This window comes from Sciurus vulgaris, assembly GCF_902686455.1.
Source record: "Sciurus vulgaris genome assembly, chromosome: 12".
In the NCBI taxonomy this organism is placed as follows: domain Eukaryota; kingdom Metazoa; phylum Chordata; class Mammalia; order Rodentia; family Sciuridae; genus Sciurus; species Sciurus vulgaris.
Genome location: NC_136473.1, coordinates 23,578,312 through 23,599,398, shown reverse-complemented (window position 1 = coordinate 23,599,398; position 21,087 = coordinate 23,578,312). Strand labels below are relative to the sequence as shown.

The 21,087-nt window shown below is 36.6% G+C and overlaps 1 protein-coding gene across 4 annotated transcripts in view; it reads left to right on the top strand.

Annotated features, from left to right (window-relative positions):
* The window catches only part of ARMC3 (armadillo repeat containing 3), a 118,520-nt gene that overhangs the window by 50,331 nt on the left and 47,102 nt on the right, over positions 1 to 21,087 (top strand). For all 4 annotated transcript variants that reach the window (XM_079106328.1, XM_079106329.1, XM_079106327.1 and 1 more), the window contains 6 exons: positions 1 to 69; positions 330 to 505; positions 2,997 to 3,191; positions 9,897 to 10,080; positions 20,440 to 20,592; positions 20,694 to 20,799. In XM_079106328.1, the coding sequence (XP_078962454.1) occupies positions 1 to 69; positions 330 to 505; positions 2,997 to 3,191; positions 9,897 to 10,080; positions 20,440 to 20,592; positions 20,694 to 20,799 (883 nt within the window). The remainder of the gene's footprint in view (positions 70 to 329; positions 506 to 2,996; positions 3,192 to 9,896; positions 10,081 to 20,439; positions 20,593 to 20,693; positions 20,800 to 21,087) is intronic.

The following is a 21,087-nucleotide window of genomic DNA, read 5'->3' as shown; positions in this document are numbered from 1 at the left end:
ATGATGTTAAAAAATTGTTAAGGGAGTTAGATGTCATGAATTCTGTTATCGCTCAGCTCTCTCCAGAAGGTAACTTTGCATCCTACAGCTACTTCAAAAATGGAACTGGTTTCTTTTTACATATTTAAAAACTGCATATTGAAAATAGTTCACAATGAACCATTGCTTATGAATTGTCATTCAAATCTTGTAATCCACAGCTTAATTTTGACTTTATGAAAAAGGTGGGCTCTAAGTGAAAATTTGTGGAGTTTTGTTTTCGAAGCATACATTAAAGTAGGGTTTGAACAAGCATTTAACATATTTTCTTATTTATTTTTGCTATACAGAAGAAGTAGTTATCCATGAGTTCGCTAGTCTTTGTCTGGCAAACATGTCTGTCGAGTATACAGGTAAAGTGCAAATATTTGAACATGGCGGATTAGAGCCACTCATCAGATTACTGAGCAGCCCAGACCCTGACGTGAAGAAGAATTCTATTGAATGCATTTACAATTTGGTTCAGGTAAGATTAACTTGTAAAAATTGTTCAAGTGTTTTGATGGTTAGGGTTATAGCCCAGTGGTAGAGAGATTTCCTACCATGCCTGAGGTTCTGGGTTTGATTCCCAGCACTAAGAAAAGAAAAAGCATTTTGACAAAAACTAATTATGGACTTTATTTTCCAATTAAAAACAAACAAACAAACAAAAGTTAAAAAAAAAAAATCACCAGTTTTGCACCATCAGTTCTTCTGGATACATTTAGTATTTATCAAACTCAAAAAAGTTTAGTGTAGATATATTGTCACATTTTATAAGTAATTGCCTCCCATGAAAGCATATTTTAGAAATATATTTCTGTTTTAAAAGAATAGCATGGCATGCAGATTAGGGTAGGATTAGCTAGATAAAATGTGCTTCTTCTGAAACAGGAAATCTAAGATTCATGTTGAACCTGGGAAGTGACCTATTGATCTAACCCTGGCAATTTAAACACACTGGATATAATCTATGCCCCATTCAATATACCAAGGCTTTCGATTAGATTTATTTATTGAGGGGGGGAAAAAGCTAGTGATTTGAGTATGTTCTGTATTCATTGTTCACATAAGCAAGAAACTACTGCACTGGGCTGTTTTCCTCCGTAATGTCTTATTTATTTTTAGTATACAGAAGAAGTAGTTATCTGAGTTTGCAAGTCTTTGTCTAGCAAACATGTCCTGTAGTGTGTACAACCAAAGTGCACTGCTTGAACACAACAGATCACAGCCACTCACCAGACTACCGAGCAGGCCAGACCCTGATGTGAAGACACTGCCACCTTCCCCTCCTCCATCCTGTTCTCTGCCCTGCCCCTCACCCCAACCCACTCTCAACACCCACAGCAGGTCAGTCTCCCAGAACGTTTAACAGCCTTCTCTGCTGCTTTTCCTGCTCAGGTTCCTTAATGATTACCACACCCATTTGATAAGATTGAGATGAGGCGAAAATACAAAAGCCCCATTTTAAAAGGCTATCAATCGAGTGTGAAATAAAGATTTGGAAGCAAGTGTGAGGGAGAGGATTAATTGCAAAGCAGAGTATCTAGGCACGGAGACATGAATGAATTCAAAAGATTTCTGGCCTTAGCATGTCTGCGCAACGTGACTGGGCCCCACTCAGAAGAGATGCCCTGAAGAGAAAGCCCCGCCCCCTTCTGCCTTCTCTGGTTACTGAGGCTTTCCCTCATCCCACAGGCTTAAATATTCCTGTACCTGTGTTTGTGTTTTAAATCTCAAGACTCCTTTTAGCTGTGTTTCCCTATTTCTTTTTAGTAGGGCAGGAATGAAAAGCATTGCCTCCACAATTCTTAATAGCAGAAGTGCCAGCTAGTAGCAGGATACCAGGGCTGCTGTGGCAAAGTTCCACAGTCTGGCTGGTTTCAAACAACAGTTCTGAGGTTGGAAGTCCCAAAATGAGGTGCTGGTAGGGCTGCACCCCGAGACTGGGTAGGCTCCTTCCTTGCCCCTTCCTGGTTTCTGGTGGTGACAGCCAGTGTTTGGTGTTCCTTGGCTTCCCTCTGTGTCACCCCAGTCTCTCTCATTGGCATCTCTCTCGTAAGGGCACCCATCTTAGAAGGACACCCTTAAGCACCCAGCCTCCCCCAGGATGACCTTATCTTACCTAATTACCTTTGCAAATAAGATCACATTCTGAGGGACTGTGGGGACACAATTCAACCCTTAATAAAGAGCAACCTATACTTTGTATGTCTAAAGAAAGCTGAGGTCAGTTGAAAGATGGACAGGAGGAGGAGGCTAAGTTGTAAGTGGAGTCTTTTCCCCCTTAAATGCGATTCTATACTTACCATGTTTTGGGTAATATCATTTAACAGTCAGAGTTTGGGGACTTTTAGTGGCTTCTTTTCATGTTTTTTTCTTCTATTCACCACAACCAGTCACCTCCTTCCCACTCACAGAATTATTAGTGCCACTTGCAGAACAACTTGTCTAGGATATAATGACCCCTCGATATCATAAATGTCATAAGGAAAGGTCATGCATCTGCTCTAAACCTGTGTAAATTTGCATGCAGACAGCCTGTCAATAGCTTGCATGCACATAGGTATTCATAAACAATCCATTTGAAGATAATAAGGAACCAGTGCCATCATTTCATCAAATACTATTTGAAACTTTGTATCAGAGTGTGAAAAGAATTTTATTATGCATAGGTTTTATCATAACGCTATTTATGATAACAAGAATTTGCCACATCATAAAGAAACAAATACTGCAAATGACATTGATCATGTTTATTTCTGGTTGTTGACAATGTCTGCATAGTTAAAATAAATATTTTGGTGTTGTCCACTGAGAGTTTTATTATTTTTGTAAGTTATTTTGGAAGTAATCTGGAATAAAAGATGGAGAAGTTGTAACTTACAATGTTTTTTGCTAGAAAATGGAATTTCTTCCTTCTTGGGACTTTATTTTGCTTCAGAAATTACTGATGTGATCGCTTTATTTCATGGCAGGATTTTCAGTGTCGAACTGCGCTTCAAGAACTAAATGCAATCCCTCCTATGTTAGAGCTCTTGAAGTCAGAGTATCCAATTATTCAGTTGTTGGCTCTCAAAACCTTAAATGTCATTACAAATGATAAGGAATCCCGAATAATGCTCAGAGAAAATCAAGGATTGGACCAACTTATTAAGATCCTAGAGGCTAAGGTATTTGCAATGCTCATTCAGTTCTCTGTAGGAAGCATATTTCTTCTAAATGTTTTTATAAAATGTGAATAGTATAATATTTAAGTATGGTACAAAGTATAGTGGAGTAATTAATTAATTGCTACAGAAAGTTATTAACCTGATTAAATCAGACTTTTTTCTTTTAATTTTTTGATTTGTTCTAATTAGTTATACATGACAGTAGAATGCATCTATACATTTTGATAAACCATACATAAATGGAATGTAATTTCTCATTTTTCTGATTGTAAATCAGACTTTTATTTATTCTGAGGCTGTCTCACTAAGTTGCTTAGGGCCTCACTAAGTTGCTGAGTCTGGCCTTGAACTTGTGATCTTCCTGTCTCAGCCTCCCAAGTAGCTGGGATTACAGGCGTGTGCCACCACACCGGGCTTCAGACCAATTACTGAGGACATTTTAAGCTACTTTAAAAAAAAAATCTTTTGGCATAGAAGGTTCGAAAAATTTTAACTCATCTATAATCTTCCTTCTAATTCCCTAAAATACCTAGAATTCATCTTTTAACCTTTATCTGCCATGATTTTCTCCAGGATAAAGTGAGAATAATTTACCTTGCAAACACCTTTTGAGAAATATTGGAGCTGAATTTCTGTAGTTCTCAGTAAGCTCCTTAGGAATGAATTGTACACTTTCAGAATCTATATGCCTTCTTTATTATTTCCCCGTTACAGAAACCGATCTAACAGTTTATTGAATTCTTTAGATGTATTAGAGTGATTTAGATAACTTCCATAAGGGTCCACTGTCTAAACTTCAGAGTGAAATGGTAATATGTAGATTTCATATCCACTTTCATAGTTTAGTAAGTTTAATGAATTTTCTAATGACAAAAATCTACTCTTAGTGTCTCTTAGAAATTCATGAACTAGGGACAGAGTAAAGATTCCCTGGCTAACAACTTAATATTAAGTTTCATGTTACCTAAGCATAAAAATAATAATAAATCTCAGAGCTTAATAGTACCAAACTGGTAAAATACAGAAGAGCAGTATTAGTACAAGTGTGTGTCTCAGCTGTGTAAATCTAGCCACCTTTGGTTTGTTGATCCCCTATTTACCAGTTTCTGTGTTAAACATTTTACATTTGTGATATAGAATTTGACTACATTTATAAACCCAGTATTTTTTTTTTACCATTTTAAAAATGGAAACTGAAAATCAGAGAGGTTATTTAATTTGCCCTGTGTTGCACAGGTAGGAAGAGATTAACCGCAGGGATGAACCTAGACTTGTCTGATAGATCATGGTATTTTTACCTGTCTGTTATTTCATCTGTTGTCTTTCAAATAAACAATAGGATGGAAACATATACTATGTGGTGGACATTGTTTTGATGTTTTAATAAAATCACATGATTTTATTTTATAAGTCTTTTGAGAATATGATATTTTTCTATAAGATGAGAATAAATGATAATTGTTTTATTATACATATCACATATAATTACTGAATCATTAACCCCCCATTTTACAGGTAAGAAGAATGAAGCTGACAGATTAAATAACTTGCCCACAATCACAGAGGTAGAAAATACATAAGAAGGATACTTTTTTGGAATTCAATACATGTGTTTTAGTTGGAAAAATTTCAAAAGATACAAAAATATCTAAAGTGATAAATGGAAGCAATTCTCCCTATCCTCACGTCTTATGGGGTACAGGGCCCAGATGTTTGCTCTCATGGTTCACTGTCATTCTGGCTTTCCTCGTTAGGGTGACAAGGCCACGAGAAAGAGAGGCATAAAAGACTGACAGGCTCGCAAGGAAGAAATAAAACTGTATTTATTCACAGATACTTGATTGTATGGAGAAAATCCAGAGAGGCTACAAAGCCTGATAGAACTAATATGTAGATCTATCAAAGTCAAGGGATAAAAGCTCAGTACATACAAATTGATTGAGTTTCTACATACTAAAAATAAGCAACTGAAAAGGAAAATTCATACAATTTGATTTATGGTATATTCCTGATGCATGAACTACAAGGAGTTAAATTTAACAAAATGTAGGCAAAATCTCTTCACCAAAAAATACAAAACAGTTTTACAGAAGGCTTAAATAAATGAAGAGATATAACAAGCCCTGTGGATCGTAATACACAAAATTAACGTCATTTTCTACCAAATTACTTATGAATTAAGTTGCCAGTCAATTTTTATATAATGATTTATTGATTTGGTTGTATTTAGGTATACCATCTATGACTTGTTTTCTCTTTGATCTTCCTGCCTTCTGTCATGTTAATTTAACTTTTAATGTTGCATTTTAATTTCTCTATTGGCTTTCTAGCTATACCTCTTTGCACTTAGTGCTTACTCTGGTGATGACAATAGACAACTTAAACTTGTAGTCTACTTAGAATTAATATCGAACTACTTCAAATGAAATATTGGAACCTTATAGCAATATATGTCTATTTGTTTTTCCCATTCTAAGCACTATTGTTAAATATTTTACATCTATGTTCATTAGAAACCCAATGTTGCAAAATAGTGTTTTTGTTTTGAATAGTCCTATGTCATATGTGTTTTTAAAGCAATAAGAAAAATTATGGATTCACTTATGCATGTGTGTAGTGTCTGTCCACCCTTTAATATTTAGTTCTTTATTATCCACCCACTTATTTACCACTTCTGGTATTGTTAATTCTTTCCTGTAGATTTAAGTTGACAAATAGGTCATTTCCCCTCAGCCTGAAGAGCTTCGTTTAGCATTTCTTATAGTGCAGATAAGCTGGCACAAATTAGCTGTTTTTAATTTTATTTTAAAATGTCTTCCTTTTGCCTTCATTTTTTTTTTTTTGGCAGTGCTGGGGATGGAACCCAGGGCCTTGTGCTTGCAAGGCAAGCTCTACCGACTGAGCTATCTCTCCAGCCCTGCCTTCATTTTTGAGAGGATGTTTTTGTTTAATGCAAAACTCCTCGTTTGTACATTTTTTTCTGTTTAGCCCTTTGTTATTTCTTCGGAAGGTCGCTATTTCTGATATGAATTTGGCCATTAATTAAAATATTTCCCTGAGTATAATGTGTCTCCTTTAGTTGCTTTTGAGATCTTCCTTTATCTTTGGTTTCCTGCAATACTGCTCTGCACAGAAGTTATAAAGTTCTTGTATCTTGCTTGGGATCCATAAATCCTTAGATCTGTAATATTTTCCACAAATATGGGGGGTTCAGTCATTATTTATTCAAACATTTTTTTCTGTTCTTTCTCTCCTCTCTAGGACTCAATTACAGTTTTGTTGTCTTTTTGATATTGCTTTATACAACCATAAGACTCTATCCTTTATTTATTTTTTACTTTTTTTTTTTTTGGTACCGAGGAGTGAACTCAAGGACTCTCAACTACTGAGCCACATCCCCAGTCCTATTTTGTATTTTATTTAGAAACAGGGCCTCACTGAGTTGCTTAGTGCCTCACCATTGCTGAGGCTGGCTTTGAACTCTCGATCCTCCTGCCTCAGCCTCCCGAGTCACTGGGGTTACAGGCGTGCACCAACATAGTCTTTTTTTTTTTTTTTTACTTTTTTATATTAAATGTTTTCTTTTAATTTGTATTCAAGTTCTCTGATTCTTTTGTCATCTTCAAAGTCTGTCTGATGAATTTTTCTTTTTAGTTTTGTGTTTTTCAAATCTTAAATTTTCATTTATAAGTTACATGTCTCTGTTCAGCTTTCCTCTTTGTACATATTTGCAATAGCTCCTTTAAAGTGTTTCACTGCTTACTCCAACATCTGACTCTGTCTAGGGTGGGTTTTAATTGACCACCATTTTTTTTTTTCTGTGTTTAATTTACATTCTTCTGTTTCTTTGCATGTCTAGTGATTTTTGGTTCAAAATGAACATTGTAGGAAATACACTCCAGTGATTCCAGATTCTGTTGTATTTTTCTGAGGAGTGCTGATATTTTGTTCTAGTAGGCAAGTAGCTATAGTCTTTGTCCTCCTCGTGTTGTCCCAAAACTGGTATCTCTTCTCAGTTCTTACAGTTTCTAAGTGCTGCTGTTTTTACCCTGACCTTTTGGGGGTCTCTCCAGTGCTTCTGCGGTTTGGAGATCAGCTGTGAATGTGGGAGGAATCTTAACTTAGTTGGCGGCTGATCCTTTCTTTGTGGCTCCCTTGCTTCTGAGCATTCCCTCTTTAAAGTCTGTAGCCCCTCTATGAACCCTAGGTTCTGACCTCTGATACCCTAAGCATGAGGCTTCAGCTTAGTTGCACATAGATTGAGGAATCATCATATTTGAAAAGCAGTACATTTACAAATATCACCAACCTGGTTCCCTCCTTTTAAAAGGATAAGAAATATTGCTTTCTAGTCCCTGCCTGTTTATATTCACTAGGGTTCCTGGTGTCTCCTCCATGCATATATAACTTAGTGGTCATCCAGAGGCCTGGGCATTGTTTATACTCAGAACTTGGATGACATCCTGTGCTGGGGTTCTCCAGAGACACAGAATAAAACAGATAATTAAGAAACTGGCTCACTCAGTTGTGGAAGTTTGGCAAGTCCAAAGTCAGCAGGGTAAGGCAGCAGACTGGAGAGCTAGGGAAGCATTACAATATGAGTCCAAAAGCAGTCTATTGGCAGAATTTCCTCTATTTCCATGGAGGTCAATGTTTTTCTATTAAGCTCTTTGACTGATTGGATGAGGCCCACCCACATTATGAAGAGTAATCTGCTTTACCAAAAAGCTACTGATTTAAATATTACACCTAAAAAATGTCTTTACAGAAACATCTAGAATAATGTTTAACCCAGTATACCAACTTAGTCCATAAAAATTAAGCATTATAACTCTACCATTTGTTCAATTTGTCATTTCTCTCTCTCCATATATATCCTTTTATTATTATTATTATTTTGCGGTGCTGGGGACCGAACCCAGGGCCTCATGCTTGCGAGGCAAGCACTCTACCAACTGAGCTGTATCCCCAGCCCTCCATATACATCCTTAAATCATAATCTTTAAGTAAGACAGGCCAAGGCCATATACTGACCTAACATGATGCAGCTATCCTGTGTCCAGCCAAAAATGCATTAATCCTTTCCCAAAGTCCTTGGGGTTTGTTTCTCCTTAATATTTGGAAACTTAAATACTATGATATAAAGTTAACAAAAATTAAATACTATAGTATAAAGTTAATACACCTTGTGTTACATAATGGGATAAGAGGGGGAAAACAAAGATTGTATGAATACATACATATACATAAACATACATAAACGTGCATGAACATACACACATGCATGCACACAAACACATCCATAGCAAAGTGAGGAGTACTCATGATAGAGTCTTCATTTCTATAACTGGTCACATGGTCATAGTTGATATATTCACAACACCTTCTGCTATCTATTCCACATTTTCTTTGCCTTCAGCAAGTACCTCAACTGATCATAGTTTGGTACTTTGGGACGACCCAGTCCTTCATTCCTGAGTCATTAGTAGTCCTGTGTGGATTGGGTTCTTGTGGAGTTCCATCAGCTTCACTCACAGGATGCTAAGAGACACTCTAAGAGATCTCATATTTTCTAGACAAATTCTTCCTCACTTCCATTGTGCAGAGCAGTCCAATTCCCCCTTGCACAGTAGCTCAGTTGTTTGCATGTTGACTCAGGGACATGAGGAACCCAAAGTGTCAGGGGGGCCACAGCTTACTCCCAGTTCAATGGAATCATCATTGTTTCCCCTGGTGGAAGTGTTCCTCCCCTTAGAATGAAGATCATTAGATCAGCAGAGCATAAGGTTGCAGGCAGAGGAAGCAAAAATGTTGCTAGTGAGTCATTAGGGGCAATAGCGATGGTCATTTCCATGACCCGATTCCTGGACCAGTAGATCCCAGTTGTGGGAGAAAGAGCACCAAACGTCAGACACTGATGCACAGCACATACAGCCTCATAGAGGAAGGTACTAACACCTGTGTAGTGCTGTAACTGGCCTTTAAAAGAACGTTCCAGCATTCCATCAAGCCACTGCTTTGGGATGGGGCTGAACTCCATGAGTGTGGGCCCATGGCTACCCTCTCTTTGCGGTGAAGTGAGTTCCTGGGCCAGAAGCAATGCTGACTGGGACGTCACCACGGGGAATCGTCCTTCCTGTGCCTCTTTCCCTTTTAGGATTTCTTCCTGAAATTTCTTATTGCAGAAAGGCTGCTATTTTCCACTGCGTATGGAGAGTCAGATTACCTGGAAAGAAAGCCACAGAATTTACAATAATATCCTTCTAGTAGTTGCAGATATTAAGGAACATATCTTCCTTCAGCTTTTGTCTGCTGTTTCAAAAGATATTTTCTTGGCATCTGTGGGGTCCTGGATTCAATCTCCAGTTCTGGAAAAAATAATTTTTTTCATCCAGATTTTAAGATTAATTTTGGTGAAAAATTAAATGAGCGACTTTCACTTGGTTACCATTATTGGAAGTTTCCTCTACAGCGTTATCTTTAATTCATAAGACCTTGTGGAATAAGGGAAATGAAAAAAGTGGGGCAAATGGTTGGGAGAGGGATGTTACTTTGGTAAAAAGAATTCCCATTTCCTCAGGCCTCTGCCACAACAAAATTTATTACATTATGTGCAGAGGGATCTCAGTTCCTCTTGTAGCGAATTGGGAAGAGTAAATTTCTTTTAATACAACTTTCTAAAGATGTGTTTGCTTTTGTTATTAGGAATTGAATGACCTTCACGTAGAAGCACTTGCAGTGGTAGCCAATTGCTTTGAAGATATGGAAACTATGACGCTAATTCAGCAATCAGGGGGTCTTAAAAAACTCCTATCATTTGCTGAAAACTCTACGATTCCTGATATTCAGAAGAATGCAGCAAAAGCAATTACTAAAGCAGCTTATGAGCGTATGTCTTGTTTTAGACAAACTAATCAAACATTCTTCCTCTTATATTCATAATTTTGATTAGTACTAACAAACACTAGAGTATCTGCTTTTATATCACCATTTGAGAATAACACTATGCTTATTCCCTAAGGCCAAAACTCATTAACTACCAGTGAGTTAAAGTAGAGATTGCTTTATAAGGGATGTAATAAACTCTATGTCTTAATTATAATCCTAATTTTTAAACAATTCATTCCTAAATTAAGTTCTAAGCCTTTATTTCGCTCCAATTTGGAGTGGCAGAGAATGTGTGCATTGTTTGTGATCCTGAAAACATTGTTTTGAGAAATCCACATTCAGAATGACATCCATAAGGTAATTTCAAGTTTCAGCCGGAGTCTAGTAGTGCCATGAAAAATAATATCCTTGTACTATATACATAATACAATTTTCAATTCAGTGACAAGCTATGTTGAAATAAATCTGTAAAATATGAGAGATTAATTATATCCCAAGCACTGAGGATGAAATTATAGTTTTAATTTATGTATATTTGGAGTATTTTGTTTAATAAAAGATGTGATTTTATTTGTCCCCTTCTGCATCACTACTCTTACAAATGATGACAGCTTTGACTATTTTAAGTGACTTATATTCTAAATATATATACTTGCAGCTCTATGTATGTCTATGTGTATATTGTGGGAAACATTTTTTTTCTGGCCCATACTGGATTTCTTCAAGGCCAAGCTTTAATGCAGTAAGCAGAATTCATTTTCTAGTGTGTAGTCAACCCAGAAGGGTCGCATGGAGTAACATCATCAATGCCCAATCTGCAGACAGGCTATGAAATCAACATTTTTAATACTGGCAAAAGTTGGCTTGTTCTGTATCTGTCAAATGCAACTTGGATTTTATCAGGGTTGGTCAATTTTGTTTCTCTTCCATTCCAAGATTCTTAGCTAATTGAGACCCAAAGAGAGGTGTGCAGGAAGGTACGGACAATGCCAACCTTAGAATTTTGGCATATCTCAGCTTCTCTGTGTCCCAGCGTGGTTGGGTCAGTCTCTGTCCGTTTCAGCCCACTCGGAGGTGGTGAGCTTCATGTCTACCTGTCATGGAAAGCACTGGAAAGAGCACTGGACAAAGAGTTTTTGGTGTTTCAGTCCAGCGCTAGTTCTACTGCAGTGACCTAGTTATGTGCCTCTGTGTGATCCACAGCCCCTCCAGACCTGTTTGTCGCGTCATCCATTAATGGCTGATGGAGCCCCCACTTTCTGTCAATAAACCCCGAGCAGTCGAGTAAAGAGGCAATCACAACACAGTGTTTAAAGTGCTCGATGATGGAAACACAGAATCCCCCAGGAAGGTTACCTAGCGTAGATGGAAGGCATAGAAACAAAAATCAAAAGACAAGTATATAGTTTTTACACAATTAGAAGCTGGCAAAATACATATAGATACATGAAGAAGGTGCCCTGAAACAGAGGTGGAGGGGGGGGGGTTCTGATGCACTCAAGGTATTTGGCAAGTAGAACCCCCAGCACAGCTCTTGGTGCATGAGTACTGGTGAAACGGTCCCCTGGGCTGAGGGAAGGATAAGGCTCCTTTAATGATAAGGCCAAGTATCTGACTTGGACCGCTGAACATAAAATGTCGCAAGTCACAGAAATGGGGCACTCAAGAGAAGGAGCACGTTTTGTTTGAAGGACAGGAGATGAGTTTCATTCTTTTTTTTTTTTTTTAAGCTGTGATAAAATAGTCTTAATAGAAAGTTTGCCATTTGCATTTTTAATGTATAGTCCAGTAGTATTAAATATGTCCACATTTTCATGCTACCATCCATTCACAGAATGTTCTAATTCAGCAAAACTAAAATTCCTCACAACCACCATCCTCCTTTCTGTGTCTATGACCCTGACCACTCTAGGTGTTTCATGTATGCGGAATCATACCATTTAGTCCTTTTGTGGCTGTATAGCACTTAGTGTGTCCTCAAGGGTCGTCCAGGTTGCAGCAGCATATGTCAGAATTTCCTTGCTTTTTAGGGCTGATTAGTATTCCATTGTATGTATATACACATTTTAGTTTTCCGTTTAACCACTAGTGGACAGTTGGGTGGTTGTTTTTGCCTTTTGGTTATTGTGAAGAATGCTCACCTCAACATGGATGAACAATATTTCTTTCGATCTTTGCTCTCAGTTCTTTGGGGTGTATACCTAAAAGTAGATTGCTACATCATATGGTAGGTAATTCTATGTTTAACCTTTTGAGGAACTGCCATATCATTTTCCATAGTAGCTGAACCATTTTTAATTCCCACCAATGATGCACAAGGGTTCCAATTTCTTCACATCCTGGCCAATACTCGCTATTTTGTTTGTGTTAGTAGCCATCCCTGGTGGGTATGAAATGCTGGTATTTCATCTTGGTTTTGATTTGCATTTTCCTAATAATTACTGATGTCAAGAAGTTTTCTGATCTATTTATTGGCCACTTGTATGTTTTCTTTGGAGAAATGTCTACTCAAATCCTTAGCCTGTTCTTTAATTGGCTTGTTTTCTTTTTGGTGTTGAGTTTTACTTTATCCATTGTGGACATTAACCCTTTGTCTAATATGTGATTGGCAAAAATGTTCTCACAGTCTATGGGTTATGTTACACTCCGCTGGTTGCATCCTTTGATGCATTTAAGTTTTTCATTTTGCCATAATCCAACTTATTTCTTCCGCTTTTGACATCATATTCAATAACTCATTACTAAATCCAAAGTCATGAAAGCTTATCCCTATTCTAAAGATTTATTTTATAGTTTCAGCTCTTGTAGGTAGGTGTTTGATCTACAATGAGTTAATTTTGGTATATAGTATAGGGAAGGTGTCCAACTCATAGATTTATCCAGTCTTCCTAACATTTGTTGAAATCCATTTTTTATGTATTGCACAGAGTCATTCAAACAGATACTCTCTAAGTCCTTTTTGGCTTTAATGTTTTCTGATTTGATCTCCTTGTATTAGTTGTAAATAACAACATTCTGGTTTCAAATTGTGTCTCCTGTCTTTATTTTAGAATATAATGATTAAATCTGCATCCTTACCATTTGTCATTGTATCACGTTCCTATCAACCATGACTTTTACAGAGTGAAGGATCCTTGTCTTGCTTAGTCTTTGCCTGTAGATCTGTCCTCAGACTATCCTGTGATCATTCTCTTTCCTCTTTTAGAACTTTCTCCTGTTTGTAATACCCTCTTTGAAGTGTGTTGATAAGTATTATGAACAGTATTTTTAAAATAGGCACCATGATTTTACATAATATAAAGATGGGTTGTTTTACAATTATTTTCTATTTCAATCTTATGAAGCTGGTATTTCAATTATACCAACCCTTCGAGGGATAGACCAGTGTGCTCCAGGGATCTTTTCTCAATCAAGATCCATAGTTCAAAGATGTTCATTTTAAATTCTAACATTTTTGATTCATAGTTTTAAAAATGCAAATTTTGCTTTGAGACTAGTGTGGCATTTTCTTTGAGGCCTGGAGCATGATCCATGTACACAAGTGATCTATAAATCTGGAAGAGGCATATTCGATTGTGATTGAACCAGTGTTTACTGTATGTGTGCTACGTGCAAGGCACTGTTCCAGAAATGAGGACAATGAAAGTGATAGATGCATAAGTATTTGTTCAATAAATAAACAGATGTATTTCCCATAGAATGGAGGGTTTGATATTTATCTTTTAGTCCGCCTTTATAAATTATAGTGAACAGTTTTTTTTGTTCTTTCTTATTATTTTATCTACTTAATCTATCACAGATGAAGAATGGTATGTTAGAAGTTTCCCACTGTTATTATTTCTATCAATTTTCTCTTGTAACTTGAACCCACTTTGCTTTATTTGATATTGCTTTACATTCACTACTGATTTTTTTTAAATAATCTCAATTACTGCTGTTTACCTTCAAATTCTAATTTGATATTAAGATTGCTATGTATTATCAAAAGTGGTTTTAGCAGAAGAAAAGTTCTGTAAGCTCCAGATGGCTTATATAGAGACCGGTGAAGGGACTACTTATGGAAGTATAGTTAAGATTCGGGGAACCAACAGGAACTTGGGAGTGGGGGATAAATTATCAATACTGGGGAAACTTCCCTGCCACTAGATTCAAAAGGGTAAGGTGGAGAAGGTGTCAGGTTTATTTTCACAACTACTGCATTCGGCCTTATTACAGACCTCATGTTTTATGTTTTCTGACCTTTGTTTTTCTATGCTGTTTCTTTCCTTTTACAGATTTTTTTTTCAAATTTTTAAAAATAGTTATTGTAAAGATAAAGTTACTATCTTACTTACTAAAGTTAGTAAGATATTTAGCAATTTTGCTTTTCCACAACTTATCCCCTTTCTTGTGTTTGCAAATTTAATAGGGGGTTATAGATTCTCCTCCCCCCAAATTCTATAAGCCTCGCTTTTTTAAAGAATAACTTTGCCATTGCAATCAATTTTATCCACGTTTGCTTTTGGATTTATATATATGTTGAGTCCATTCCAGTGTGCATTTCAGGTTCTCATGATAAAGCTTCCCCTTTCTTAAGATTTTATTTTTGGTTCATTTTCAAATTAACCACAGTGTGTTTTTCAGTCGGAAAAAAAATTGTTTTTGCAGGATGATCCAAGAGTGGTGTGTTTTTGAGACCTTGCCTTATTTGTGAATATAATGTTGCCTTCAAACACATATGACAATTTAGCTGCGTTTGAAATTCTTGCATCACAATATTTTCTGTTTGAACCTTGCTTTTGAAGAGTCCTTGTCTGAGAATAACCCAATTTTTATTATTTTGTATGTGTGATGTTTTATTCCTATGCATGAGTAGAACCCTTTATGCTGTGAGTTCAAAAATTGTGCAGAAACATGCCTGAGTCCCTCTTCCCACTCTCTGAACTACACAGTAAAACCTCTTGATCTCCAGAGTGGAGACCCTTCTCTCCAACTCAAGAAATATCTTTTTTTCTGGTATACTTTTCATTATTGTTTTTGCTTCATTTGATCTTTTTTTCTTTTCAGAAATACTTGTCTTTAGACCATCTCTCTTCTTTCTTCCATACCTATTATGCTGTTTTCATGATTTCCGCTGTCAGTGTTCAACGTGGAATGGTGTTAAGAGATGGACTCACAGTGTGCTCTCTGCCTGTTCTCCCCATCAACTGAGATGGCAGTGGAATCCTTCAACCCTGTTTTGGATGATGAGGGGACTTTCCTTTAAATGTGGGATCATGCACCAATGTTTTATCTTCCCAGACCCCACTGGAGGAAGTTGATTAGACGTTTGGAATATCCTGAGAGCCCATAATTGTTGAACAGGGGTGATTTACAGAAAGTTGCTTCTTGCCCTTGACTCATGGTCTGCTTTTTCTCCCTTTCTTCTTAGTCAGCCTCTTTGACACTAGCCAATTCTAAATAACTCTACCTCCTCATCTCATCTCCATCACTTAGCCTGCTTGTGACTTCTCTTTCTAAAGCAGTCCTTGTAGAATTTGACATTGACCTCTTAATGCTGAATTCTATCGAAAAAGATATCTTCATTTTTTTTTTTTTTTTTTTTTAGCTTGATGTGTGTGTGGCATCCACTGTTGATTATTCCTTTCTCTTTAAAACTCTTTTTGTCCCTGGGTTTTTACACACTCCTCTCTTCTGACTGTTCTCCTAATGAACTATCAGACCAACCCTTCACTTTTACCAGCTTTCTCTTCTCTACTGACCATTTCAATATCAGACTTGTCTTCCTGTCCTCTGTCTTATTCTTTTTAAAATCTTCCTAAGCAATCTCACTTGTGACTCATGTTTCAACTGCTTCCTTATTTGCTTACGAATCTCAAATCTGTTTCTAATTCTGACATGTCTTCTGAATTCCTGCCTGTATTTCTGACAGCTTCCAAGCACATCCCACTGCATTGCCCAAACGCAATTTTTGAGGAGTCCTGAAGTCCTCTGAGAATCTGGTCAATGAGTAACCTTCTCAAATTTACATAGGCACAGCATTCTGCTTGCAATTTCACGGAGTTCGTGGACTTCCTAAAGTTCATCTGTCTTCAGGACTCATGGTCCTCAAATTAGAGTAGAATAATCAGGATCATGTCCAGATAACCTCACTTGGCAGCAGAGATTTTTCTGTTTTCTACAATCACACAGGCATTGGTTATCAACTTGTTCTTGCCAAGCACTCTTTGTTGTGTTCTGAGTCATATAACTTAGGATACACTATAATTTTATGCTTAACTTGTTCTGGTTTTGGCCCTTGGTCTGATGCTGATTTTAGAAATATTGTTTTGGCCTATGGGTATCTTAGTTCTTCAAATGGATAGATTTAGAGAGAAAATTAAATTTTGTAATGTCCTTGCTTTTCAAGGTGTCAGTAAAAACAACAGGTTTCTCTTTAAAATATGTACTTTTATATGATTGAATCTAGCGTATTTCACCCTGCCTTAAATACATTATCTGTTCCTCACATCAGAACTTCATCCATCCCTATGGTGATAAATTAAAGCAAACACCTGTGCATGAAGCACAGTAAGCTAATGCTAGTGTCATGGAATACCAAGCAAGCACAGCATAAAAGTGAACTTCCATTGCTTAGCAGAACCTCCATTTCCAGACAGGAAAGATTTACATCTACTCTAACAACGCTAAACCAACTACCCATCTGTTTGACAGTATAGTTCCTTTGTCATTGTCTCACAGGTTTCATTTATTACTATAAAACTTCCCTCCGGCATGGTGTTGGGGACAGAACCCAGAGCCCTGAACGTGCTAGGCAAGCACTCTACCACTGAGCCAGGTCCCCAGCCCAACCTATTTTTATAATTCAATTTATGCAGCTGGTAACCTTCCTCCATCCTTTCTGGCATAGTCTCCTTCCTTCCTAAATTGATTCCATCTTTGGTGACTATACTAACCCTGGAAAAACATGTCATATGCATCCTCAAATTCAGGGTCTAAGTAGTTTAGTTTTCTCATAGCCTAGGAGTTCTGAAAGCTTGATTCTTGATATTTTTAGAAAGATCATAAAATGTTCATTCCATAACATGTCAAGCTTCCTCTCCATCCACATATCCCAAGGAATTCTTAAGAGAAAACTGTCTTCTGATTGGAAAAACAGGGCATTGAGAAAATCTGCATTTCAAGCTGCTTGCCTTCGCCACAGCATTTTAAGGCAGAACTGCCCGTTTCTCGGATCTCAATGTGGTCAGAGTCAACATCCCTAGGGAAAGTATAATTGGTTAGGTTGGCATCTCCCTCATTTGCCTGACTGTTTTCCTTTATATTTATTGATTTGTTTGCTTCTTAACTCTATTAACCTGACCAGATCCATAACAGCTTCCTCCCTGCCCTATTCTGGACTCTGTCTTCTTTTCAGGTCTTACCTGTATTTCTTGTCCACTTTTGTTATCAATTTTTGGCTTGCCTTTTGACCTCTACCTACCAAACCCCATCATCTTAACCAGACATGCTTTATTTTATATTAGTTACAACGGTATACTCTAAAACTTTACAAGGATTCACAAAAGTATCTCCTACTATTTCTGTATTGAAAATAAATATTCATGAAAAAGTTTAAAATTTTTCCCCATTAGAAAACTCCATTTCTATGTAAGTTTGGACAAATCTTACTCCTTATACTGTTAAAACAATCTAATTGTCAATATTTGTTTCTAATTTTCATTTACTTTCCATCATCATACAAGTATTTTTTTTTTTCTTTTTTAAACATGTGGTCACACATCGTCACTGTATGTCAAAAACACAGTTGGAACACACAAATGTGTCGCAGGCATTCTTCAAGTTTTGTTTGTGGAGTAAAGTTTTAACATGCATTCCCTGCTGCGGGAAGCCCAAGTCAGTGTGCATTTGACCTGGTACCAGTAGGAAGAAGGTGTTAATTACCGTGTTGCCATGAGGTTTATGAACTGGCATTAACATCTCAGCAGGGGCAAAGGTGGCACAATAGCCACTTCTGAGCAGAGGCAAGAAAAGCATCATTACATGCACACTTATTTTTAGCTGCAAAACCTCATGCTTTTTATTTTAGCGATACTGCACAAGTGTTATTTTTCAAGGTCATTACTCTATTAGTAGCATAACTGTCTTGCCATCTTTATTATCTGTGTAATTAAAACACAAATACTTTACTTCTTGGTGTAGCAATTCAATGAAAGTACTTGGTTAATATGTTAATTCATCTTTTAAATCTATTATAGGCACGCTGCAGTCAGCACTTTTGAGGTTTGGTGAACACAGCTGGATTTTAAGAACACTCCCAGCAGGATTGAGAAACTAATTGCCCACAGTATTTATTTAAATTATTTAAGAAAATCTTTCCAATAATTGCATATATACTGTTTTTTGAATGCAATAATTACATACTCCAAAGTCAGTCTATTCAAATAAATTACGACTGTATTTTGGCCAATTTTCCTGATAGACTCTGTGCTAAGAGTGTTCTGTTTAGGAAATCTGAGTTAGAGTCATCGGGGAAGTCTTAGTGATAAATCTGAGCATTTTAGGTCAGAGACTCTGGAAAAGTTTCAGATAATATTTTTTTCTTTTTTCAGTGAAAGCCCAGTCAGGACTACATAAATTTTAAAATGTTTTAGGAGCCACATACTTGAGATTTAAGTATTAACTGCAGCTTTTATTATGAACCAGTTCTGACCTGCCTGAATTCTAATGTTAAATGAAAGGAGCACGGGATTAAAATGATAGGATTACAGGACATGGTTCATGATTGGTTTAAAACGAATGAGTAGCCGTGTTAGTAACTTAGCCTGTGTGGGTTTGGGCCAGATTGCCTGGTAAACATCTGTGCATCAGACGAACAAAGGCAAAAATGATTTGCAAAGAGGGAGCCACCAGACTGTGATATTTACTCTGTGAAAAAAGGATGATTTTCTGGAATCATTATTGAAGAAGGGAAAAATCACAACTTTTAAACTGGAAACCTAGCTGCTGTTAATTTCTGAAAGTATTTCTGGAAAAAAAATAAGTTAATTAAAATATGTATAAGCAATGAATTAGTTCCACATGTAGAGGTTGTAATATAAATTATCACCAGCATTTTTGGCAGAGTCGTGTATTCTAACAGAATATTCGCCTTCATTAACATCCTAAGAGCACATATTCACACATTCTTCTATTTTAATTATGAAAATTGACTTTATAAAAGGTAATTTCATAAACCTCACAAAGGTAATTAATGGAGAATCAAATCTATCACAAAAGCTTTTTGAAGGAACTGAAGGTAAGTTAGCAAGGAATTATTCGTAAACTTTAAAAAAAAGTTTTTTTTACACTAGTCTCTGGTACTTATGGCTTTAGGGCTTTATGCCCCTAAAAAGATAAAAGATAATAACTTAGAATTAAATAGGATGAAAAATGCTTTAAAGATATAACTAATGGAACACAAACTGAAAAATTAGGTTTTAATGTTCTTAGTTTAATGCAATATTTAGTATAGTAATGAGACTGTCAGTTATTTAAAAATAATCAAACTAAGTCAAAAGAAAAAAATGTTTAGGGAACTAAAGAACCTTAAAAAATGCTTTCTCTTCAGGCTGGCAATGTAGCCCAGTGATGCTGTGCTTCCCTAGGACACCTGAGGGTCTGGATTTGTTCTCCAGGACTCAACAAACAAATTTACTGTCTTATAATGGAATGAACAGCATGATATGAATATAGAATCATAAATTTGTTTTCAAATAAAGAAATATTCTAACACATTTTTAAACTGTTTATGGTAATTTATCAATTGTTTCAATTTTTTCTACTTAAGCATGTATTGTAATTTGAGAAAAAGATGATTATGAATTTTTTATATAAGACCATAACATCCTTAAGACTCAGGAACTTGTTCCAGCACTCATTGCTACTCCCCCACTCCCTTGGTCGTGTTTCTCCTGAAGCCCACGAGTTTGTACATTGTATGTATTCTTCAAATATTGGGTTTTGTATTTAAAACAACTGTCAAATAAACAAGCTTTTATCTTTAGTGAAAAAACAGTGTATCTGAGCAATGTTACCACATGCTTGGTGTTAAATAAGTGCCTGCTAAGTCTAATAACCTGCCTCCTCCTCATTACAGAATTTTCTTTGCCATGGTATTCATATATATCATTTAAGGGAATAAGAGGAAAATGCAGCATCTATGACTCATTTTGCATGATCACTTTATTCTAAAGGTTAAGTAGGCTTATGTTTTGTTTAGAGTCTGGCACTATAGCTAGCAAATTGTTGGTACTGCTATCGTGCTTTGGGATTAGTAGTAATACTTGCATACTTTTTGCAGTCAAATTCTGAATTTTTTTTTTCTTTTGGTTTATGAAAGCTGAAAATAGGAAACTTTTTCATGAACTTGAGGTTGAAAAGTGCCTGGTAACCCTTTTGGGTTCTGAAAGTGATGGAACTAAAATCGCTGCTTCCCAAGCGATTTCAGCAATGTCTGAGAATTCGAGCAGCAAAGATTTTTTCAATACTCAGGGTAAGCAAATTGGAAATGAGCATTTTGAACATTTTTAGGTTACCACAGTCAATTGCAGAGGGACAATTTTAAAGTCCCTTTTTGCCTTTCTTTATCCATAGGGATTCCACAGTTAGTTCAGCTGCTCAGAAGTGACAACGAAGAGGTGAGGGAGGCTGCAGCTCTGGCCCTGGCAAACCTGACCACCTGCAATCCCGTCAATGCCAAGTAAGTGCAAAACTGCTGGCTGGACCCTGACTTGTCAAGGACAGTCCATGGTCTAAGGTGGCTTGGTGTTACTATTTTAAGATAGTTACATATTTTTTCAGATAGGTCATCTTATGTTATTCTTCATGATCCCTTATGAAAATGGAATCATCAGATTGGCCTGTTTTCCAAAGATATTACAAAATCTTAGCCATTTCCAAGTTTGCTGGAGAAACATGCCGGGCGTTTGTTTCAGGCACCAGGTTGATGCTTATTGATGATTCTGGGGCAAAAGCTGGACGGTGCTGG